At 39.2% G+C, this 22,778-nt stretch overlaps 2 protein-coding genes across 2 annotated transcripts in view; one reads left to right on the forward strand and one right to left on the reverse strand.

Moving 5' to 3' along the window:
• The first annotated feature begins 430 nt into the window (after positions 1-430).
• Positions 431-2,525, forward strand: adi1 (acireductone dioxygenase 1). The gene is made up of 4 exons (XM_033987913.2): positions 431-679; positions 874-993; positions 1,125-1,304; positions 1,851-2,525. Exons 1-4 carry the CDS (start codon positions 557-559, stop codon positions 1,965-1,967), a joined length of 540 nt encoding a protein of 179 aa, XP_033843804.1. The 5' UTR covers positions 431-556; the 3' UTR covers positions 1,968-2,525.
• Positions 2,526-2,662: 137 nt separating this feature from the next.
• trappc12 (trafficking protein particle complex subunit 12) overlaps positions 2,663-22,778 on the reverse strand; it is a 30,339-nt gene continuing 10,223 nt past the window's right edge. Inside the window, exons 4-12 of the mRNA XM_033987912.2 lie at positions 15,784-15,897; positions 12,649-12,787; positions 9,920-10,032; positions 9,077-9,149; positions 7,508-7,581; positions 5,851-5,949; positions 5,100-5,203; positions 4,145-4,232; positions 2,663-3,677 (exon numbers count right to left, since the gene is read on the reverse strand). Of these exons, the coding sequence (XP_033843803.1) occupies positions 3,435-3,677; positions 4,145-4,232; positions 5,100-5,203; positions 5,851-5,949; positions 7,508-7,581; positions 9,077-9,149; positions 9,920-10,032; positions 12,649-12,787; positions 15,784-15,897 (1,047 nt within the window). The 3' untranslated portion in view covers positions 2,663-3,434. The remainder of the gene's footprint in view (positions 3,678-4,144; positions 4,233-5,099; positions 5,204-5,850; positions 5,950-7,507; positions 7,582-9,076; positions 9,150-9,919; positions 10,033-12,648; positions 12,788-15,783; positions 15,898-22,778) is intronic.

A 22,778-nucleotide genomic window follows, 5' to 3' on the forward strand; every position in this document is an offset into this window, starting at 1 on the left:
TTCAAACATCAAATTATCAGTTCATTGTTTCAAAATGTGTTCGAAAAAGCAACACTTAGTGAACAATTTTAGACACATAAAAACATTGGGATACTATCAAAGTACAACACAACATAATAAAACAACACAGACAATGGCGTGTCAGATGAAAGTGAGGTGAAGTAACACGAGTGTGACGCTAGGAGGCGACCATGGATCACATTTAAGCGTAAGGTCCGGCAAGACTGCGTTTCCTGTTGCTCCTTTCACAATAAGACATTACAAAATCCAATCTTCAGTTTGCAAAATCTTTTTACTAATCGGACATGAGTGTATTGCTAAATAGAGACGAATAACGTGTAACTTTTGATCATCCAATGCAAAAAACATGGCACTTTGAAATAAAATATACAAAAAAGCGTTTTATTGTGTGAAGCAAAGCCACAACTGTAAACACAGGAAGTAGGACAGTTTAAGTGATCCCCTTGTGACATACACTTTCATCTCAGGCTGCACGTTTATTTCAACAGTTTTAGTAACATTTAAAAGAAAACTTATTTGCACTTTATTTGCAGAAATGGGGATTGAGGCCTGGTACATGGACAGTTCTGATGAAGACCAGAGAAAACCGCACAAATTGAACCCAAATCAACCTCTCTCTATGGAGGACTTACAAAAGCTTGGTGTTTATCACTGGAAGGTAAACAAGAAATGGTATAAACCTTAGAAAGTACTGTCACTTTTATTCAGCAAAATCTGTGTTTGCAGTATCAATTATTACACAGTGTCTTGTTACTTGTAATACAAATAGAAGGCTCATAAGTTATTAGCTCAAGTCCTTTCTCAGTATGTTGCATTGTTGCCATTGACTAATCTGCTCTTTCTTGTTTATAGTTAAATGCTGATATATATGAATCAGACCCAGAATTGGAGAAAATACGTAAAGAACAAGGTTACTCCTATATGGACATCATCACTATTCACAAAGACACACTGCCCAACTATGAAGATAAGGTATGTGTATAAAGTTCATTCCCTGTTTAATTTGTGTAACTTATTCTGACTTATGAGGTTATTATGGTTCATGGTACTAGGATCCATACCTCTTTGTATCCTATATTGTTAACCTCTGTCCTCTTTTTCAGCTGAAGATGTTTTTTGAGGAGCACTTACACCTGGATGATGAAATTCGTTACATCCTCGATGGTCAGGCCTACTTCGATGTTAGAGACAAAGAGGACCGATGGATCCGGATCTCCATGAGCAAAGGAGACCTGATCACTCTGCCTGCTGGTATCTACCATCGCTTCACTCTGGATGAGACTGTGAGTAGGGCTGCATAATATCACAACTGAATTGACATTGCTATTAGAATTAATGCAAGGCTTTGATTAGTTTGGTATAGAATATGCTCTATAAAACAACAATTGCAACAAAAAACAATTGCTTAGACTGTAGCATACACGTTTTGAGGTACAGTAGTTTCTTATTTCACTTAAGTTCATATTTCAGACGTCTCTCAAATGTTGTGTTTAAAATGTCTTTTGTGAACTAAATTCTTAATTTAAAAACAATAATTACAAATCAAATCACAATCACATTACTTGGCAGAAAAATTGCAATTATTATTATTAATTATTATTATTATATGGTTTTGTTGCCACCAAAATAACAAAAAACATGACTCAAAATAATTATTAAATGGCCATAGACTCCTGGGTACCATCAAAAAGCTGCTTAATGATACTAATACTTGTCATTTTTAGAATTATGCAAAAAAATAATTTAGATTTATTGTAGATTAGGCAGATACTATTAGGATTCGTATCTTAAAAAATATATATATATATATATTTATTTTGTTTCCACAGAACTACACCAAAGCTATGAGATTATTTGTGGGAGAACCAGTTTGGAAAGCCTACAACCGTCCTGCTGATGACTTTGACATCAGAAAGAAGTATCTAGCTTCTTTACAAGGATCTTGAACATTTAGATTTAATCCGCCCATCTACATGGACCTGGCACAATAGACAAGTGAATGATTTTGTTTTCCATAATTCATGTTGTGATCACTTTAAGATTTCATTTACTACTTTGTTTGTTTCTGAGCCCTTGCCAAGGTAATGAATTATTCTAGACTTATTGTTGGTGATTTTGGCTTTGTCAGTCAAATTAAATAACACTAAACTCCAAGATATGTGCCATATTAGAGTGCCTTTTCAGCTGCTGACTGATGATCTGAATTCCCAAATAATTTTGAAAACAATGACGCTGTGTTTTAGTGCATTTTTGGTTTAATGAAAAAGGAAGTTTATTTAGATTAAAACATATTTAATTTTCTTATATAAATATGATTAACACAGTATGTAAACATTAATTAAAGACTCACCAGCACAAATCAATAAAACGTATGACATTAGGTCAAACAATCTACGATGTACAATACGAATCTGCATTTTACATTCTCCATAGTGAGAAATATAATCTGGGTGAGTTGTTTACCTTCTCTGCACATGGCTTAATAAACTAATGAGGAACAGACAGCTGAAATGAAGTGGTCTTTGACAGTTAATCCAGTTCTACAGGTGTCTGCTGTGCCGACAGGAGGAAGAAGCTTAAAACAGGACCTCTGTGGACATTTATTAGACTTTAAGCACGCTGAAGCTCAGGATAATGCCCGTGTCAAGTCTCACATTATGAGGCTGAAACTCCCTTAAAACCACTGCCAATCTGTAGTGCAATGAACAGGTCTGCTCTGTTCAACAACTTTGTCCTGCTAACTTTTGGTGCATTTCTGATTAAGAACCGAGAAAGGCATTTTTCAAATACTGCCAAGTATACATTTCTTATTCCCTTGTTAAGTATTTGTAAAAACTAAAGCATGAAGCTGGAGCCTTTGCAACAGACTAGAAGATAATGTCTTTAAAATGTGTGGTTCATAAAATATAATTTAAAGTTTCATGCCACATTTACACTGTATCAGACCAGTGTGATATTTTCATTTATGCTGAAATATCAGTCATTATCCATTATATTGAGCCATTAAGTATTATTTGTTTATGGTGTTCTTGAGTGAAAGTCAAAAGTAATATTGACAACATCATGATAACACATTGGTGAATAAGCCTTAAAGCAGACAAATGCCTCCTGTATGGTGCAACATTTAAAAATATAGGTATTTCTTTCCTTGTCAAGATGCTTTCAGCATCTCTCGGCCATTTAACATAGTTTCTTAACTGTATGTTATGATCTTCTTCAATGCAGAAAGTTGATATTTAAAAGTTGGAAGTATGGAAGTATTTACATGGTTTGCAATATAAAGCAGACATCTTACAGAGTCCTTTCAAAGTCCAATAGTGACCACGTGAAGAAATGGCTTTGATATGTTTTTAAGCTAAAAGATAAACTTATCTGATCCCATTTTCCACACTGGAATAAGTGGTGTGTATTTCTTAGACCAGTTTGAGACATTGTGTGTTGAAGCTGTCTCCCTCCCGGCCGGCCACTGCCTCCAGGAGGGCCTGCTTCTTCTGGGTGCTGCGCGAAGACTCCAGCTCGTACATAGTGGTGAGGTTGAAGAGGACGCTCTCATGGAGGTACTGGGCTGGGTCCTGTTGTACCAGGCCCTCCAGCTGACCCAAGGACTCCTTCAGACGGCCCAGATACAGCAAGCACACAGCTGCATTGTTGTTAGCCTGTAGTAATAATAATAATAATAATAATAATAACAATAATAATAACAATAACAACAACAATTTAAATAATAATAATAATAATAATGTAGATTGAAATGTTATGTGTTATATAGTTAAAAGAAAGTCAAATCAAGTGTTTCCCATTTAGCTATAAATATATTGAGCACATTTGACATGGTTTTGTTCATTACCAATATTTCTGCTTATTTATACCAATCTATGGTTCTCAAATGGTGGTACTTGTGTCCTCTAGTTATTGGTCAATTTATTAATTTATTTAAAGGTATCGAGACACTTCATAGATAAAAGATAAACATGTACAAATCAAATATAACATTAATTGTTAACAATTGTAAGGTTTATAGCGTGTGCGTGAGTGGGGATACATGTTGTTCTAGGCATAGTCTGCATGCAGTGGTCTTTTTAAAGAGCTGTATGTTTTGTATTTTAAAACAGAATGTACTCACCACAGGGTTTTTGGGGTCAATCTGCAATACTTCAGTAAACGATGAGTGCGCTTCGGCATAATTATTCTGACTGAGGTAGACAAATGCTCTGGAAAACATGAGGAAAACTATATTAGGCACAGTCATAACAGAGTTAAAAAAAAACAAAAAACTTCAGAGTTATTTTATGATCAGCTCCTTGATATTGTCCTGCTTGTAGTTGAATAATGGATTATAATTTATTAATTAAACCTTTATAAATAGCCACTCTAGTCCATGTGCCGATCAATATACTTTTAAAGAGATTGATCAACAGAGTCCCTTGCTGCACCAGCTCTATCTGCAAACCCCTTAAATGTGAACAGCAGACAGACCAACTGCAGCGATGATGTCATCCACAAACACGTTTGCTTTCAGTGATTTCAAGATGTATAGCTTCAGGTCTCAAGTTGAGTTGGTTCAGATAAAAAACAAACAAACAAATGTTTTAACTTAAAAAAAAAAGAAGAAGAATCCTGTGATATATATGTATATTAGTAATCAAATGTGAGCTTTAAACAATATGTGCAAGCATGAAAGGGGATGAAGAGTGAGGAGAGGCATTCACCTACTGGTAACCACTTGGCTATTATGCAATACACTTAACATTCAGCCAAGACATTTATTCACGGTGCATTTTAGACTATACTGGCTCCTATCAAAAGTCACCCCAGCAACAAGGTGAGTGTGTGATGTTATCAATCATTTGGCTGTGTGAAGTGAGCATCAGTGGCTGGTTTGAGTGAGAGCCTGTGCCTTATACTTCACATCTCCTCAGGCCACGGCAGCACAGGCGCAACCTCCTGTGCTAAATCACACGCCATCAGGAAGCACAAACCTGAGAAACCCCCTGAAGGCAGACCTGCTACCATCAAGCTATCTCTCCCTCTCTTTCTCTCACTCTTTTTCCTTCTTTCTCTCTCTCACACACCCTCACCTGTTCATCACCATGCACGTGCTGTCACCAGGCTGGCATCCTTTCATCTGGCACACCTTCTCAACATCCTGGAAGTATTTCTCTGCAGTTTTAACATCTCCAATCTGGTGAAGTAACAACAGTACATTTTGAATACTGTACAATATATCTAGCATTGTCCAAGCCAGCTATGAAACAAAAATATATCAGAAATAAAAATAACTACACTTCAAAAGGCTTTTATTTTTTATGATGAAGTCAACAGACACACATTGGGTTTATTGTTCTCCAACAAATCAGAGAGTTGATGGTTCAAATACTGCTCAATACTGCTTGAGCAAGACACTTCATTCACATTGCCTACTTCAGTCACAATAATTTTGTTTAATTTTGATAATTTCCAAAAGATAACCAATTTTGACACTATTCTCTAAATTTGAAGTAGGACCTACATACATATACACAAAGATAATTCCAATGACTTCAACTGACCTATTGTGTAAAAGTCTCTATAATGCCCAATAGGGACAAAAGTCTGTAGAAAAAGCTCTTAAGGCGGCCTATTTAAGGAAGCATGTTAATAGAACATTACCAGTCGCTTAGCTATCCTGTGTCTAGACATGATGTACTCAGAGACAGCGCTACTAATAGGTCACCTGAGTTTTAGCAGCTGCTTTTGGTCGATTGTACTTTTATAGCAGACACAAAATGCCCGTAGTAATGACCTACAACTTTCAACCATTTGTATTGTGTCTGTGTGTACAAAACAAACCTGTAAGAAGATGCGTCCAATAGCACTGAGAAGCTGCACTTTCTGCTTGGGTTCATATTGGATAATGGATTGATAGGTCTCCACAGCAAGAATGTAATCCTGAAGAAAAAAAAAGAGATTTAAAAAGTTGGTAGAGGTAAAGCCAGGTAAACAGTGGGAGGCAGGGGCAGGTGGAGGGCGAGACGAGTGGATTGGAGGTGTGTGTGTGTGGTGAGAGTGTGGGCATTAATCAAACATATGGAGTATTAGCAGGGCGAATGTGACCCCGCTCCACGCCTCCTCGCTGCACTGCTACGCATCGCTCAAGCTGTGACTGGACTGCTGAGCGCGCCCAGCCGCAGAGGTCACCCGTGTTCGCTGAATTTTAGGAGAGTCCTGCTGAAATTTTACACTTTTAATGAACATATCTGAGAAACAAATAATATTACAGCATACAACTGCACAGGTGTGGTGAATATGTGTTATTTTGGGTAATTGGGGGGATTATTTAACCTAAGAATATTGGGTCATTACATACAGTGATTGTTATTTTAAACAACCATGCGAGCAAAGGTCAATTAATGAGTTTTAATATGTAATCATTAATAAAGGTATAGGTTTTGATGGTGTCGATTAGAGCTAGGTGGTATAATTTTAATTTGGAGTAGGGCAGCACAATATATTACAATCAAATCGAAATTTGAGTTGGCACAGTTATTAAAGCACAAAGCCTGTTATTTGGGCAATAGAAAAATCTTATTGTACCTGAAGTTTACAAACAAGTTTTGAAATTCATAGGATTGTTGTATTAGTTTATCAGTTAATATTTCAGTCTGGTATTTATGATGTGTACTCCTACTTTTTAAACATATACACACACACACACATATATATATATATATATATATATATATATATATATATATATATATATATATATATATATATATATATATATATATATAGCGCCAATCTAATTACAATTGCTATCATCTCAGTGTAATACATTTTTTTGCCAAATTGTGCAGCCCTAATTTAGAGAATAGTGGAAAAAAAACAATGATAAAGGAAATGGAATGGGATCATATCCATAAATCCATTACATAAAACGCTTTGCTCTTACATCATTCTGTATTTAATCTGCTTTGTAAAGTTCTTATGAATTTACATCATACTACGTTTGCTTCCTTCACATTATTTAATATTTTTACCTATGAAATCATTAATAGAATGCCAAACCACCATCTGGATTATTGCAGCATTTGAAAAATAACCTCCATTTTTCATCTCTATATATGCAAGTGAACCTTCTCACAGCTTAGATGCATTGCTGTGAAACTGGTGCCTCCTCAACAATAAAAACCTTGTACCCTTTCTTCTCACCAGTAGATGGCACTGTGGCTCTCTGTGGCAGTCTCACAGACATCCCCACCCCAACCCCTCTCTCTCTCTCTCTGCACATTTCTCTTGTTCCCTCTCTCACTGACCAAGAATCCAATTAGTGGTCAGTCTGGGGGGATTTCACTGTGAATCCTCCACCAGCCTGGCATCAGAGATCTCAAAGCCCCCCTCCTCCCCCTCTGTCACGCACGCACACACAAAACACACACACGCACATGTTTGGGCAGGCGCAAATAGAAGGACACATCCACCCAGACACACACACACTCGCACATACCTTCATCAGCAGCAGGCAGTTGGCCATGGAGTACATGACCCGGCTGAGGCGAGACTTCCACAGCTTCAGGGACGCTGCGGAGGAACGGTACACACAAGGGGGTTTGAGTCATTATTTTTGGGCAACTTCCTGTTTTTTTTCTTCTCCCTAGCCTAAATTTTGGGCGTCCTTATAACGTCACCCAATATTTCTGCTCCATCCATCCTTCCCACAGCCCCTCCCCTCTCTTATCCCCGTTTCCCCCGCTCCACACAGGGTTTATTTTAAGGCAAGCTGGTGAGGCAGGAGGAACACACTGCGGCACAGTCTTTTGCCTCAGACAGCAAGCGTGCAGGGCTATTAGTATGCGGCGCTGCACATGTGCGAGAATCTATGTGTGTGCGTGTATGTGTGTGTTAAAGGGAGGGGGGTGGGGGCTAATCACTCGGTAGGGGTCTGATGTGCGAAGGCAAGGCCCGGCGTTATTGACTTGACTGTGGGCTGTGTGCGTGGGCAGCGGGAGGAGAGGCAGAGGGCACAACCATTACACTGATTTTAGAAAGGGGAAACGCAGGCAGCACCACCTCCCTTCACACGCATCACACTCACGTCACCGGGGCCAATTTTACCCAATTATAAGAAAAGCATCTCTGTGCATTTAGCGTCACATCTGTCGTGTTCTTAGTGCCCTCAAATAAGCTAATTAGAAGGGCTCAGAGAGGTTTTTGTAAAGCATGAGACATAATATACATTGAGGAGAAAAGGTTGACAGAGGGTATAATTCATAAGTGACATTATCTGGATATGCACGTACATGTTACCCGCCCTTCACAAGATAAACAATTCTTAACAATAAAAAAAGAATCATTAATAATAATATAGAAGATAAAGCTTGACATATGTTCATGCTACCCCATATTGCAGTTGTTATAAAGGCTTTTAATGTAAATCAAACCTTAAAATTATAGCGTGATTATTATTTTTTTTATTATTATGAAGTCCTTGTTTAGTCAATGATCAATCCTATTATTATCTTTATACATAACATTTTAATTGTTTCCTCATTTAGATTTAAACATGAAATAAATATGTCTGTTTGCTTGTGTTGGTTTTAATAGATTCCTCATTTAGGCTAGTTATAGGTTTTTCATCATCATCAATCACGGTGCTTTCTTATTATTCTACAAACAAAGCCCTTAGTCAAATGGGCAGCAAACAGCATTATGCATCTCTACCTAAGACTACATGTAGGTGAGTCAAACGCTCTTATTTCCCTGCCACACCGGTGCAGATGTGAGTGGATTGGATGGCATTGATTTGTATTGATCCGGTTGGCGTGGAGGGCTGGGGAGACCATTTGATATTCAACACAAGTACCAAAGCGGTGAGGTGCTAAACACTTTCTGAGCGCCGCATTGGTGTGTGGTTTGGAGCGATCCTGCTGCAGTCCTGCACCAGGTGTGTGCCTCTGACTCAATATCTGAATTACCCACTGGGCCCGCGACCTCACTCTCCTCCCTCAGCGTGATGCAGTCTGGGATGGGGGCCAGTGCTGTTGCCAACTGTCTGTGTGAATGTGTGCGTACCTACCTTGCCTATTCTCCTGTGTTAGCGTGATCATGCTACCGTCCTCTGCCAAGCCCTTTTCCAAGTTCTCCAGAATCTGCTCAGATGAACAAAAAATAAACTATGAAGTGGACCGTGCTCTATTAGTAAAAGAGCATGGGAATTAGAATGTGCATTGAAATTAGTCAGAAACAGCTATTTATGTGGATTAGTCTAAAATTAAAGGTGCACTATGTAACTGCTGGTGGAGGGTCTGCCACCTGCTTGTCGCCATGGAGATGTCATGTTCCACATGGAGTCTCCATGGACATAAGCAGCTGACACCACCAGGCCAATTTACCGATCAGTGTGAAATCCCGCTCAAAGTAAGAAAGCTGCCTTGAAGGTAGAAAGTGCTATTTAAATGTGACCATTTCATAACAGGTATTTGTAGAAATACATATTAAAAACATAAACATATACTGTAGAATGTCACCTTATCTAACAGGTATGATGTATTTGATGTTATGTCAGTTTAATCTGATTGATGCATTCCAGGTGGATGAATCACAGAACATATATGGGATAAATATTATGTCAAAAAGTGGCCTTCTCTCTGGAAACTGACTAGTTAGGTACATATCAAATAATTGTTCGCTGAAAGTATATACATATTAAAACATTAATCATCCATTATGCACAAACAGATGGTCAGTAACTTTTTCACTTTTACCTGAGCACAGCAACTCTACCCACCTCTGCTACTTTGAGCTTAAGAATTACCATGTCTAATACTCTTCACGTAGGCGTCGGGTTTAATTGTGTGAATACTACTGCATCTGTGTGTCCAGAGGCTGCTGTAGAGGGTTAGGGTGTGTGTATACTAACAGCGAGGCAGACAGTTCGGAGAGTGTGCAGCCGGTCCAGTGCCTCCTGGGGCTTGGCCAGGTATTGTGGGAGCTCAGCATGCAGCAGTCGCATGGAGAACGGAACCATGGAGCCTGTGGAGAGAGAGAAATGGGGGGAAGTGAGAGTAAGTAACAGACATAGAGGAGAGAGGGAAAGTTAGAGGGAAGGAAGAGAGTGGTGGGGAGAGGGGATGGGAAGAGAGAGACGAGGAGGGGGAGGGAAAGAGAAACAAGCAGGAAGAGAGGGCAGAGAAAGAGGTGGGGAGGAGGTGAGAGACAGTGCAAGAAGGAAGAACGTGAGGAGGGGAAAGAGAGAAAAGGGTCAGGTGGGGAGAAGAAAGAGAGAGTTGGACAGAGAGAGAAAGAGAGGGAAACAGAGTAGTGACTGAGAGTAAGCGTGTGGGGATTGGAAGGAGGGAAGTCGAGAGGTAAAGGGAGAAGGAGAGAGAAAGAGAAGGAGAAATGTGGTAAGGAAGGGGAAAGATAGAGATAGAGAGAGAGAGAGAGAGAGAGAGAGGGTAGTGAGGTGGAGTGGAGAGCGAGAAAGAAGGATTGAGAGAAGGGGGAGAGAAGGAGAGAGATGGAGTGGGTGAAAGAGAGACGAAGTGAGGTGGGGAGCTGGGAGAGAGAAAGAGAGAGAGAGAGAGTGATGGGGAGGAGGGAGTGTGAGAGACAAGGAAATAGGAACCAGGGTGGGATGAGGACAGAGCCGGGGAGAGGAACCGAAAAAAAAAAATAAAAAAAACATTGAGGGAAGGCGGAGAGAGACGAGATGAGAATATAAACCCATCCACCCACACACAAGACTGCACACAGCCCTGGAGGCAGCAACCTACAGATGGCATTGAGCTACGTATGGCTGCTTATTAAACCTCTCATCTGTGTGTGTGTGCAAAGGCAGTGCCATCACTCTTGTCTGCGCCTCCATCACTCACACTGTCTCCTCTCTCTCTCTCTCTGCCTGTGTCTCTCTCCCTTCTTCTATCTCTCCCTCTCTCTCTCACACACACACACACACACACACACACGCACAAAACTGGAGGAGCCTATATTCAGGTGAGTCCCCAGGCTTTGATCAGACGGTCTTTGATACCTCCATCAGATCTCAGGTAGCTTGGCCGTCTCTCCACAGCTGTACAGGTATATATCTCTATTCCCATCACTCTGCGTGTTCTGTAGCGCTAACACATTTAGCCCCACTGACAGTAGCTTTGCTCTGTATTACATGTTATTAGCTTCTCGTTGACCACCGCATCCTTCTTTTTTTAGCTTAACATCTTATTCCTCTTAATTTGGGAGCAAGTTTCATCTGCTTAGAATAGAAATGTTTAAATCTTAGTTAGGCGGCTTGTGTGCAACTATCCTACAAATAAAAAAAAAAAAAACAACAACTACTGAATAACAGAAATACACATACTAAAGACAATAGAAGAAGAAATTTGGTGTTGTTGGCATGGGTCCCAATCTACAGCTTTTAAAAATGAATTATCATTTTCACTCAGAGTTAAATTTATCAGCTCGATTTTGTTGCTCAGAATTACAAATAGATTTATAAACTCTCCACTCGAGTATAAACCAGAGCTTTATTAAAAACATGTACCACACAAAACAGTATTGTTTTGATATGTAAAATACTACTAAAGTACCATATGGAAAGTAAAAGGTGACGCATTATGGTCAGGGATGACAGCTTCAAGATCTCCTTTTATCAACTTGTGAAATCTGAAGAAAGGAATACAATGACTTTCCTAAGGCTATCCTATTCATGTGAACCTGCAAAACTGTCATCTTGTCCAACTTTTAATTTCACTTAAATTAAAGCTGAGCAGCAAACGCCACCACTCTTTCATGGAGGAAACACAACCATTTTGTACCTATGTGCAAGGCTAGCCTTTGACTACAAGATTCAGCCATGCACAAAATAGTAAGAAATGTCTTTTGTATTAATGCGACTTTCATGTTTGAATATGCAAGTTTTCAATTGGACTCAACTTTTCATTTGCTGAGCAATGAAACTGACATTGACATGTTTTTTTCTTGTATTCTGAATCTGTGGAGAGTTTTACACGGCCAGCTTGTCTCTTAAGGCGCTCAGAGAGTATGATCGTGGGTAATAGATAGTCAATGCAAGCGCCGCGCTGGAGGATTGTTCGACTTCTGATGCTAGGCTATAAAACTCGTGCCAGTTATGTCTGCAAGCACCTAGCAGGTCACAAAGCGTTTAATATTGAGCAACGGCAAGTCAATCGGTGCGCTGTAGCTTTGAGTACTCCTGTTTTTTGTTGCTATGAGTGGGTTTGCTGCTCGTGTGTGTGTGCATGTGTGTGTCTCTGCCGCTGCTGCCTTCACTATGGTAGCCTGAGGGGCGAAGCAGATCCAAAGTAATGGGAATACATTAGAGAGCAATTCATGCAGTGTAAAAGGAGGAAAAACAAAACCAAAGAACTGCTGGAGATGGGGAGAGTTCTCAACAGTGCAGTGTAATATCACGCTCCTGGCAGAAACTTTCTTTTGCATATTTAATAGAGTGATGGTATGCATGCACGGTATCCTATAAGCGCAGGTAAAACACATTTTGAAGGCCAAGTTGGTTAAGTAAAAGAAGGAAACAGCTAAGGAAATTACCCTAAGACATGTCAAATATGATGAAACTCTGCATAGTTTTACAAGTAAAAAAGTAGTAGTATGATGTATTGTGGGTGTGTGTACCTCTCCTTCCAGGATAAACATTGGGGTAGTATTCATAGTAAAGGTCTGGTTGGTCCAGATTGCCAAAGGGCTCAAATTCCAGCTCAGCATTTTGGAACAGGTTCAGCTTGGTCAGTAACGCCAGCCGCACAAACCAAAGCTGCAACATAAGCAAACACAACTGAATTTATTAATTTAAAACAGACAATGGACAGTTCTAATGAATGTGACCAATTTAGAAAAACATCTTGTGTGCTGAGTATCAATCAAACTCTAAAATTGACAATGGCAAGTTTTGGTTTGAATCCAATAACTTGCATGTTTTTTTTTCAACAAGCCTATAGGGGTAAAGAGTGGGAAGAGACATTCAGGAAATTGTACAAGCCTATCTTAATACTGAGGTTGGAACAGTGCCACATCCATTTAGTGCTTATTCCTAATAGAATATCCCTCAGTAAATGCCCTTTGTGGAAAAAAAAATTGGATGAAGACCATATAGAAGAAGTTTCCGGGGAATAATATTTGTGTCCAATCAGGCACATTGTTGGATGCGGACCATGTGAAAACAATTACTTGTAAGTACCAGACTGTTGTTGGTTCACCATGGTGCAAAATAATTGACTAATGTTCTGACTAATGTTCTTCTCTCATGGTTTGGCACAGGGTCTGTACATATAAGGATGCTATGGTATTTCTCGTTCTCATAAACAGAGCAGACGATGTTGTGCATAAATCCTCAAGCGTGCGTGGCTTATATGCATTTGGATCTTAACCTGAGCCGGTTCAACTGCATTCTTATCTGATGAAGCCAGACGCTTCCTCTGACCCAGAGAGGACAGATCTGACAGGTCCAGAGCCCATAAGGAGAGAGTCCTGTGACCCAGCCTTCACTCTGTATCAGCACAGCACTACCTTCTGTCATTAGCACACACACGCGCGGATAATAGAGGAGAACACAATGCACAGGGGGGTAAGGCTAGGCATTTAGCATATCAATGATGAGACGCAAGAACTTACAGGTTGATAAAGATAATGCTGAGTAATAGTGTAGTTTATAAAAGTTTACAAATGAGATACAGTGATCCCTCGCTATATCACGGTTCACTTTTTGCGATCTCGTGATTCATGCTGCATGCTTTTTTCTACAGTATATGAACATGGATTGTGTTCTGCATCCTGATTGGCTAAAGGACGTGCCGTGTCTCATGTACAGTACAACATGCGTTCAGCTTGACAAGCAGTGTGACTCTGAAGTGCTGTATGTTTGCAAGTTTTCTCCCCAACAAAACCCACAATGTCGATGAAACGTTCTGCACTGACAAAGGCGCCTGCGCCCCTGCCCAAAAGGCCGAGGAAGACGCTAACCATAGCAGAAAAAGTTGTACTTCTGGACACACTGAGGTAAGGTAGAAGTTACGTGGCTGTAGGGCGCCATTACGGAATAAATTAATCTTTGGTTCGTTACATAAAGACGGAGGAAAATAACATAAGGACAACGACAGCAGCAATAAGTTTTAACAAGGATGCAAAAAGGGTTGTAACGGCCCGCAACAAGACCACCGTAAGGATGGAGTGTGCTTTAGCTTTGTGGATCAGTGACTGCAGGAAAAAGAACATTACTACAGCGGAGTGGCGCCAGGACAAAGAGGCGCGGTCAGAGGAACTGTGAAATACGCGTGAGTCACTATTAATCATTTCTTATGTGTCCAACCTCGTAGGTTGATCATTAAAATAAAAATTTGTTACAGTATTTCTAAAAGCTGTCATTTTTATTTACAGTACAGTATAGTATTTAGTTTTGTTCTATAATACTGTGCTTATTTTTTTAAATCTACGAAAATTTGACCTTTGAAGAGAGAAATGTGAGAAAATGTTAATGCCTGTCTGAAAAAAGTGTATAAAGTGTGTGGTGAGGGGCCTTAAAATATATATAATAATTGTAAAATATAAAGCTTTCTACTATACTTACTTTTTGTAAAGTAAACCCAATCTAGTAAGAAACTGCAAGTAGCTAGGATGTGTTAAGGAAGTTTTGTTGAATTTTGGTGTTTGGCAAAAACAGAAAAAAAAAAAAAAAGTTCAAAAACTTGTAACATAACAAAAGTAAACCTTGATGAATGCCCCCCAAGTGTTATATGTATGTTATACTATTATATTTGTATACCAATTTTAACATTTGTTATTGGAGTTATTAGAAAAAAGCTGCATTAGCAAAGTTAAAAAGAAAAATTGAAAAGTATTTCTTTGTAAAACTTGACAAACTTATGTAAACAGGCTATGTAAAATGTGCTTTTAGCCATGTTAAAAGTCATCTCCTCCTATATCGGTTAAGCTAATCTTCTGGCACCTTTATAGCTCTACCAGACTGGAAAAGTTTCACGCAGTGCCAATGTCCTGTGGGTAAAGAGTGGGTGGTTAAAGTTGTCCAGTGTTGTCCACAGCTAACTTTGTTTATCATACTCAATATCACCAACGGAGTCATTTCTTTTTATTGACCCTTTGACAGTTCAGGGCAGTATACACCACCATTTTAAAAAGGCTGAAAGGAATGCAAATGTAAAACCAAGAGCCATAAGTGAAAGTATTGCATAGCCCCAAGTCTTAAATGAGATCCTGCCATCCATTTTCTCTGCAAAAAAAAAAAAAAAAAAAAAAATCTTATAATGAATAAGATAATAAAATAAAACTTTTGAGTCTGTTCTTATACTACTTGCACTTGAGTTTTTGTTTTGTTACTCAAAATAGTTTGAGTATTTCTATTGTACTGATTTAATATATAACTAGGAGGCCACATAATCATTTACTGAAAAAAATAAATACCTACTTTGATGCACTTCAAAATCAAAATGAATCAAAATTACTAAAACCTTAACCAGCATTGTCTGCAACTATATTCAACTTCTGTATGACTGAAATTTAGGTTTTCATCTATTATTTGGTGATTTTTTATAATAAAACAAATTAATTAATGAATTCATCAATAACACACAAACTGAAAATCCTATCTTTATATGCATGGAATCTCAAAATGCACTTATTTTTTGGCTGTTACTCTACTGCATTGGTGTGTGCCCAAAAATCTCAGCTCCCACTATTCTACTCGCCCACTGGTTTCAGGAAGATGGACAGAGCCCTGAATGGTCACTGGCGTCGTACCTGCAGAGAGTCGGTGGTGTGGGAGGTTGCCTGGCCCGCTTTCCCATATCCCTGACCATGAGCTGTCAGCAGCCGGCCCGTCAAGTCCACCGCGGCACGCCAGTTCTTAGTGCTCTGCAGGGGAGAAGACACATACATAACATACAGTCCAGTCCAAACTGACAGGCGGAGGGAGGCAGGGAGCTGGGCCTGTGGCTAAAACTGTGCTGTGGTAGCTATCTTAAACTTGATGTATGGCAACATGGGCAGGCAGACACTGTACTAACAGGAGTCTGTGGAAGTCCAGACTCACTATAGCTGCAGTACTAGTATGTGGATGTTCAAGTTATGGTGTGCCCGTCTAGGGTTAAACACAACATTTGAACATTTAATTTTCAAATACGCATTGGAGCAAATAGGAGATTAAGATTCTGCAAAGAATCATATAAAGTATTTTTTTTTAAACACAACTTGATTGGCATTGCATATTTTTTTTATATAAATACTAATTGACCCATTGATTATTTTCATGCATATTTTCTATGTGCTGTTCATCTTCCAAGCAAAGAATTGTCCAAACTCGCTGAAAAAAGAAAACAAAATGGAGTCATAGCAAAATTCAACCCTGCTTGAAAGCATGAAACATAGAAGGCCAAAAACAACCAAAAACTTACTGTCATATAATACAGGACAGAATCTAACTTTGTCTTCAGTCTGTGTTTATGAGATGGATGAGAAGTATGGATTAAAAATGCTAAGTATAATAAATTTCTACTGGTGGCGTTTTGTGTCTTCTAGGTCAGTTTCATTAGGGTGATTGGTGTCTTGGTCGTCATCGTTCAGGAATATTGGTTTTTAATACGCTAGTTAATGAGATAAAAGGGGAAGATGCTCAGAATGATTGACAGCTATAATAACCATTAGCTACCATTAGTCTTCACTGGCCCACCTCCTCAACTTAGGAAAGACAGAGGAAGGCTTTCTGCATACATATACATATATACATATATATATATACACATATATATATACACACACACACACACATACATATATATATATATATATATATATATATATATATATATATATATATATATATATATATATATATATATATATATATATATATATATATATATATATGTATTAATAGTTTAGTTCACAGCTCTTTGCCATCATACCATTTGTTGGCAGACTATGGGCCGTATGCAGTGGAGGTATACCATTCAGTCATATGTAACCCGTCACCATAGCAACATGTACTATTGAGGACTGATCATTTTAAGCATTTTAAGCCATAAGGACTGATGCATCTTTATATTATATGTCACACTCAACAGTAAATTGGCAAACCATTTTTGAAAATAAATTAATAAATGAAAAAAAGACAGTTATGGTTAGGTACTTTTATTTCATTATTAGTTCATTATTGTCCTATATTGCAGTGAATACCACCTAAGAAGATATTTGGCCTTCCCATTACCTGTAGATCTAATCCAGGTCTATGGCAGCCACAACCAGCAGTACATGCACCTAGGCCTGTCATGATAAATATTTATTGACTTTCATTCACTAAATGACAGATGGAACGACACTTTTTGGAGGTCAGTATTTGTCATGGGTAATTTTTCTTTGTACTCTTGGGAAATATTTGGTGAATTTTCTGCACCACGATGAGATGTGGGCTTCTATGACTCATTATAGACACAAACTAACCACTTAAGTGTTGCATTTTGTTATTTATTTACTGCAGTTAATATTTTTTTTTACATTTAGAATACTTTTTGAGGGATAATTCTGCTTACTGGTTAGGTTTCAATATTACCATTTATCCTCTGTATTTACTTCAATATATCACATTTCAAAATGGGTTATTGTGACAGGCCTTGATGCACACTAGTTTGAGAAATACGGCTGAAGGACAAACTTTACGCTAAGCATGCCTACACAAAATATCATGTAAAAGTGAGATACTTATTCAGAGACAATATCAATATCAAAAGCTGACGCAGGTGTGGCTGGTTCTCTGTTTACTGCATGTGGTAGAGCTCCTCACACAAAAAGCATGTGGACAGGTAGATAATATTCCTGACATCTGCTTCCTCAGGAGGAGGTCCACTAGGTAAGACGGGGACAGGGGTGGGAGGGGCCGCTGAGTCACCCCACCCCATCAACACACATGACAAGGTCGGCTCTGTGATTGGGCCTTAAGTGCTGTGCCATTCATCACAGTGGAGAGCTAATTAGGAGAGAGGGAGAGTAAGAGGCAGAGGGAGGGAGACAGAGGGGGGAGAGAAAGGGAGGGAGAGAGAGGAAGAGAAGGCGACTTTCTTTCTACTTATCTTCATCACAAAACTCATAAGCTGCAGCACAGGGGATCCATCTCCTCTACTGCATTCTCAGACCCCCTCGCCCCTTCATTTCTCCACTTTTTCTATAGCCTCATTTGTACCCTCCAACTATTAAAAGGGCCAATTACTGCCCAAGTCTTTTTTGCCTTGTAGTGGTTATTGTGGAGTACTGTGGTAAAACTGAAAATAGAATCCCTATTGTTACACCGAACCAATTTAAAAAGATATACAGCCGCCATATCTTACTGTGTATAAAATATATTAGGACATTTTTATATGTTAAAGGTGTATTAGGTAACTCTTCTGGGTCTAGCACGTGCTTAAGTCAATGGAGATGCTATAGCTTTGACTAGAAAGCTATAGATTGCCTAGAATGTTCTACACAATGACATAAAACCAATCTATCACCTAGACAAGAAAGTGATGCTACCAGGCCAAATTATGGGTCAGATCTGTGGGGAGGGGACACTGGCCACAATAAGGATGCATGTTATTAAACGTAGGTTTGAGCAATGAAAACACATGTAATGGAATAAATAGATACATTTAACATACTGTGGAACATTCCAGACAAAGGATAAAATCTCCATGGAAACAAGCTGGCGGCTGACCCCCCACTAGAAAGGTTAGACAGAGCACCTTTATACTGCAAAGCCCATACCTAAGGCTTGACATGGTGGACTTTGATATTGCCTGAAAGTACTTGTTTCAAACTATATTCCTTCCCTTTGTGGTTTCCATTGAGTTTCCGATTCCACATTTGGACAAGCATATCCCACAGCGCACCACACTGGATCCATCTCTCTTCCGCCTGTCCCTTCTCCCTCTTCTTCTGCTCCTCTGTCCTGCCCTGTGCCAGTCGTGCGCTGCCTCTGAATCTTCATTAGGAAAGGAAATGAAGCTGAAAACGAGGAGGCAGCCTGGATGGCCAAAAGCAGCTGCATTCACTCACACGCACACACACACACACACACACACAGTCACACACACACGCGTGCACGTACATTTGGTACAGTGAGCTAAAGTATGCCACTGCCCCGCCATGAGGAGACAGGTGTGCAAAAGGCAGAGAGAGTGTGGGAGACAGTAACTCCAGCCCTACATGCTTACTCCAGACAGCCGAGACAGAGCGTAGAGCTGGGATGAGAGTGTCAACAGTGGATATGGAGGATTTGTGTGGTAGAGATCTAGTCAAAAGTTGGCCAAAGAGGAAGAAAAGTCTGGACCAGAGTTGGATGGAGAGAAAGTCAGAAGCCGTGGGTAGTGAGCGAGGAGGAGAGGAGAAGAGGAGAGGAGGAGAGAGGAGGAGAGAGGAGGAGAGAGGGAGAGAGAGGGAGAGAGAGGGAGAGAGCTGAGGGCCATGGGTATTGCACAGCGGGAGTGCAGAGAGAGGGAGGAATATCAGTGCTACAACTTCATGAACGCCATGGGTAAAGAAAGAGAAGTATGTGTGTCTTACTGGACCAAAATCAAGCAATAAACAAGACAATTTTAGTAAATAGTCAATCATGTAATCCCTCATTCAGCCAGCAATGGTCCACGGTATAAGATCTGACAATGTTTTTGAAATGGCGAGGTTTCAGCTGCCATCCGGAAGCCATTATCCATAATGATTGGTAATTATTTTCAATAGCTCATCACTGTGGTAGGCAGGTACTAGGGCATTTTGAGCTAGGCTTGGACAGGACCAGCTTAGTGGGAGGATTTTACCGGTAGTTAAACCCGCAAGATGGGAGTGCCATTCAGCCACCATCTCCCCACAGCAGCATTGAAAAATGTATATCAAATTAACTGTCTTGTATATATGCAAAATCTGATTATCTAATATAGTCTATAACAAAAAAGTAAGGCAACTTAAAAACCAGAATCTTGCAGATAAATCTTCTACATATGGATCTACATATAATATATAATTTCTGCACTGAATTTCACAGTCCATTCACTTGGAGCGCTGACAAACAGACACGTCTAGAGCATCGCGGTTGCTATAGTATTCTGAATTTTGACATTATAAAAATAAAATCTAGTTTTTATAATATTGCACGCCCCAAGTTTAGATGTTCTATTTTTTACTAACTAAAAGTAACACACTTTTTCTGAAAAATTTATGCTACTGAGATAACAATTTACAAGTTACACTATTTCAAATTTCCCAACAATTAGTTTTAGTTGGAATTAGGAAATTGCATATGTCCCTCCATACTGACAGGATACATTCTTCATCACCAAACACATTTATCCCCAGGTCTATTCTTCATTTAATATCACAGCAATAAATCACCATGGTAATGCCTCCTCATTTGATTTAGGGGGAATCTGATTATCCGTTATTGCGGAGTCATTTGAGCTGCTCTAAATTATTAATCACCATTCGTCTATTGTTTTTCTGTTTTTTTGTCCTCCCACCACCACCTTCTGTGTTAATTGAAATCATTCCAACCTGGGGAGTGACAGCGAGGTTTACGTGCTTGATGGCATTCGTAGTAAAAAACCCTCATCAATGTATCATTTTGCCACATAAAAAAGTGATGGGGAAGTGGATAAATCAAGATGGCCTCCCCTTTAAAAGACAGGGATCAGGGCTGTTGTAATAGTCTTTTAAATAGACACGACTCGTACGGGAAAATGATCAAAATGGATATTAGTCACTGTGATATTTCATGACGTGACCTCTTAAGTGTGAAACGTTAGATTAGCAGGGGCCGTCTGATCACTGATATTCTATTAACGGGGAGGTCACCACTAGAAAAATTAGAAGTAGAGGCAAAGATTGTAACCTTTAAATCAAAGAAGATAGATTTTTAAGCCATAAACTTCGTGCATAAATTTGGGATTTTTCTTCTTCTACTGTTAGAATTGCTTAAAAATGCATTCTAGAAACAACATAACTTAATAATATATGTTTGGACTGTCAAATTAGGAGGAATTTGAGAGACTACTAATTTTATATGAATGGAAAATCATAACACATTTTTTAAAAACTGTTTCTTCCGTTCCTCATATAGTCATAGTCCTAATTGTCAATGGAAACTAACAAGACAAAAGTGAAAAAGATATTGACTACTGAATATTGAGTTCCAACCCACTGTACTGAGATATGTGTAGATGATCATGTGTTGTGGAATTATATGAAAATTAAAGCACAGTCAACGTTTGCATTGAATTGCACCAGTGCTACTCTCTTTCTCCTTTAGCCGTTTCCATGGGGAGTACACCCACCTTTGTTCCTGACAGCTCACTAATGCCAGACCAAGATCAAGAATGACTTAAATAGTTTGACATGACCTTAGAGAGTCAGGAGGATGATGCCTCTAGAGGTAATTGCTCAAATTCAGAAGCCACTGGGGCAAACAAACTTAAATGACGGTAATTATGTCTGACTTTAGTGGTATTAACGCACACACTTCGTCAGTCTAATGCGTGTGATTCAAATTCCCCAAATTTTCTCCTATCTCATTTTCACAAACACACATACATAATTAGTGAGTTTAAAAGGGGTGAGGCTTCTTAATTGTGTTGAAGATCGTAAGTTCAATGCGTTTTTTCCTTTTGGGCTATAAAAAAGAAAAGTGCATAACAAAGCTTGATGAACAAACGAACGCCCACTTGTTCTCTCCAAAGACCCGAAGCCTCCAGGCGAAAGAGACTTAAAAAGGTTTGTGCACACCAGCGCCGGTTAACACAGGCAGCTCCCGTGCCACTTCAATTAAACCCTGGCATTTTGGATTAGGCAGCGTGAGAGGGAACGGCATTAGTAATATGCTAAATGTGTCTCTGCCGCACTGGCTAACTTCCCTTTGAAGCTCCTGCATATTGGTCATCAGACACGTGAGCCGCAGCATTGGCCTCGAGCTGAAAGATGCTCAGAAATGCAGCAATATACACTTCATCTGGCGGCCATTTTGTTTGGTTTCCCTTAAGGCAATTTTTTGGACTACTACTCTGCTTCAGCCATTATTAGAACTACTATCAAATTGCCTTAGACTATGAAAAAAATATTTGGCATGTAGCTTATTAAAACAAAAATAAGACAATTAAAGCTCTCATATAAAAACATATTGTAGTCTCAAGCCTTCATGACTCCAACTGGCAAATGCAAATTACAATAAAAATATATCTGCAGCTTGCATAAAAATATTTCAGATATGAGCATTAAAGCAATACACAGACACACACTAACCATGTCTACTTCATACATTTATGGAAGTTTCACAATGTTACCTGTTAGATAAAAGCCCCTATTCGCCTGTAGTGTCTTGTCTCAAACTGTGTCACGGTGACACAAACTGGTATAATACGTTATAAAGCAGGACACTCGTTGCTTGTGGCTTGTAAGGGAACTCCATTTAACAGTCCCTGAGTTGGTACAAGACGGTTTTTAGTGTTCTAAGTGTTGCTCCTTTGGGTAATCTCTGCGACTGATGGACTAGTGGGCTACTGTATAACGTTTGGAGGCATAGCTGTCAACAATAACAGCACGGCCTACTTTTCTTGTCCTCAGAGAGCTAGCAAAACCATACTTAAGATGAAGTTTTGCTTACTTTTTATTCACAGCATAAAAACAACTTTCATGACAATTATAAGAAAAAGTTATTGATTGGCCAGCATCCCATTTGTTGGTGAAAAACATAGCAGGATAATGTAATGATTCACTAAGAAAAT

Source organism: Periophthalmus magnuspinnatus, chromosome 22 (genome assembly GCF_009829125.3).
Source record: "Periophthalmus magnuspinnatus isolate fPerMag1 chromosome 22, fPerMag1.2.pri, whole genome shotgun sequence".
Lineage (NCBI taxonomy): Eukaryota > Metazoa > Chordata > Actinopteri > Gobiiformes > Gobiidae > Periophthalmus > Periophthalmus magnuspinnatus.

Excerpts from the sequence above, each read along its gene's own strand:
- adi1 (XM_033987913.2), top strand. The coding sequence starts at position 557 with ATGGGGATTGAGGCCTGGTACATGGACAGTTCTGATGAAGACCAGAGA. Across the intron at positions 680-873 it reads TTGGTGTTTATCACTGGAAG|TTAAATGCTGATATATATGA; the intron begins GTAAACAAGAAA and ends TCTTGTTTATAG. Across the intron at positions 994-1,124 it reads TGCCCAACTATGAAGATAAG|CTGAAGATGTTTTTTGAGGA; the intron begins GTATGTGTATAA and ends CCTCTTTTTCAG.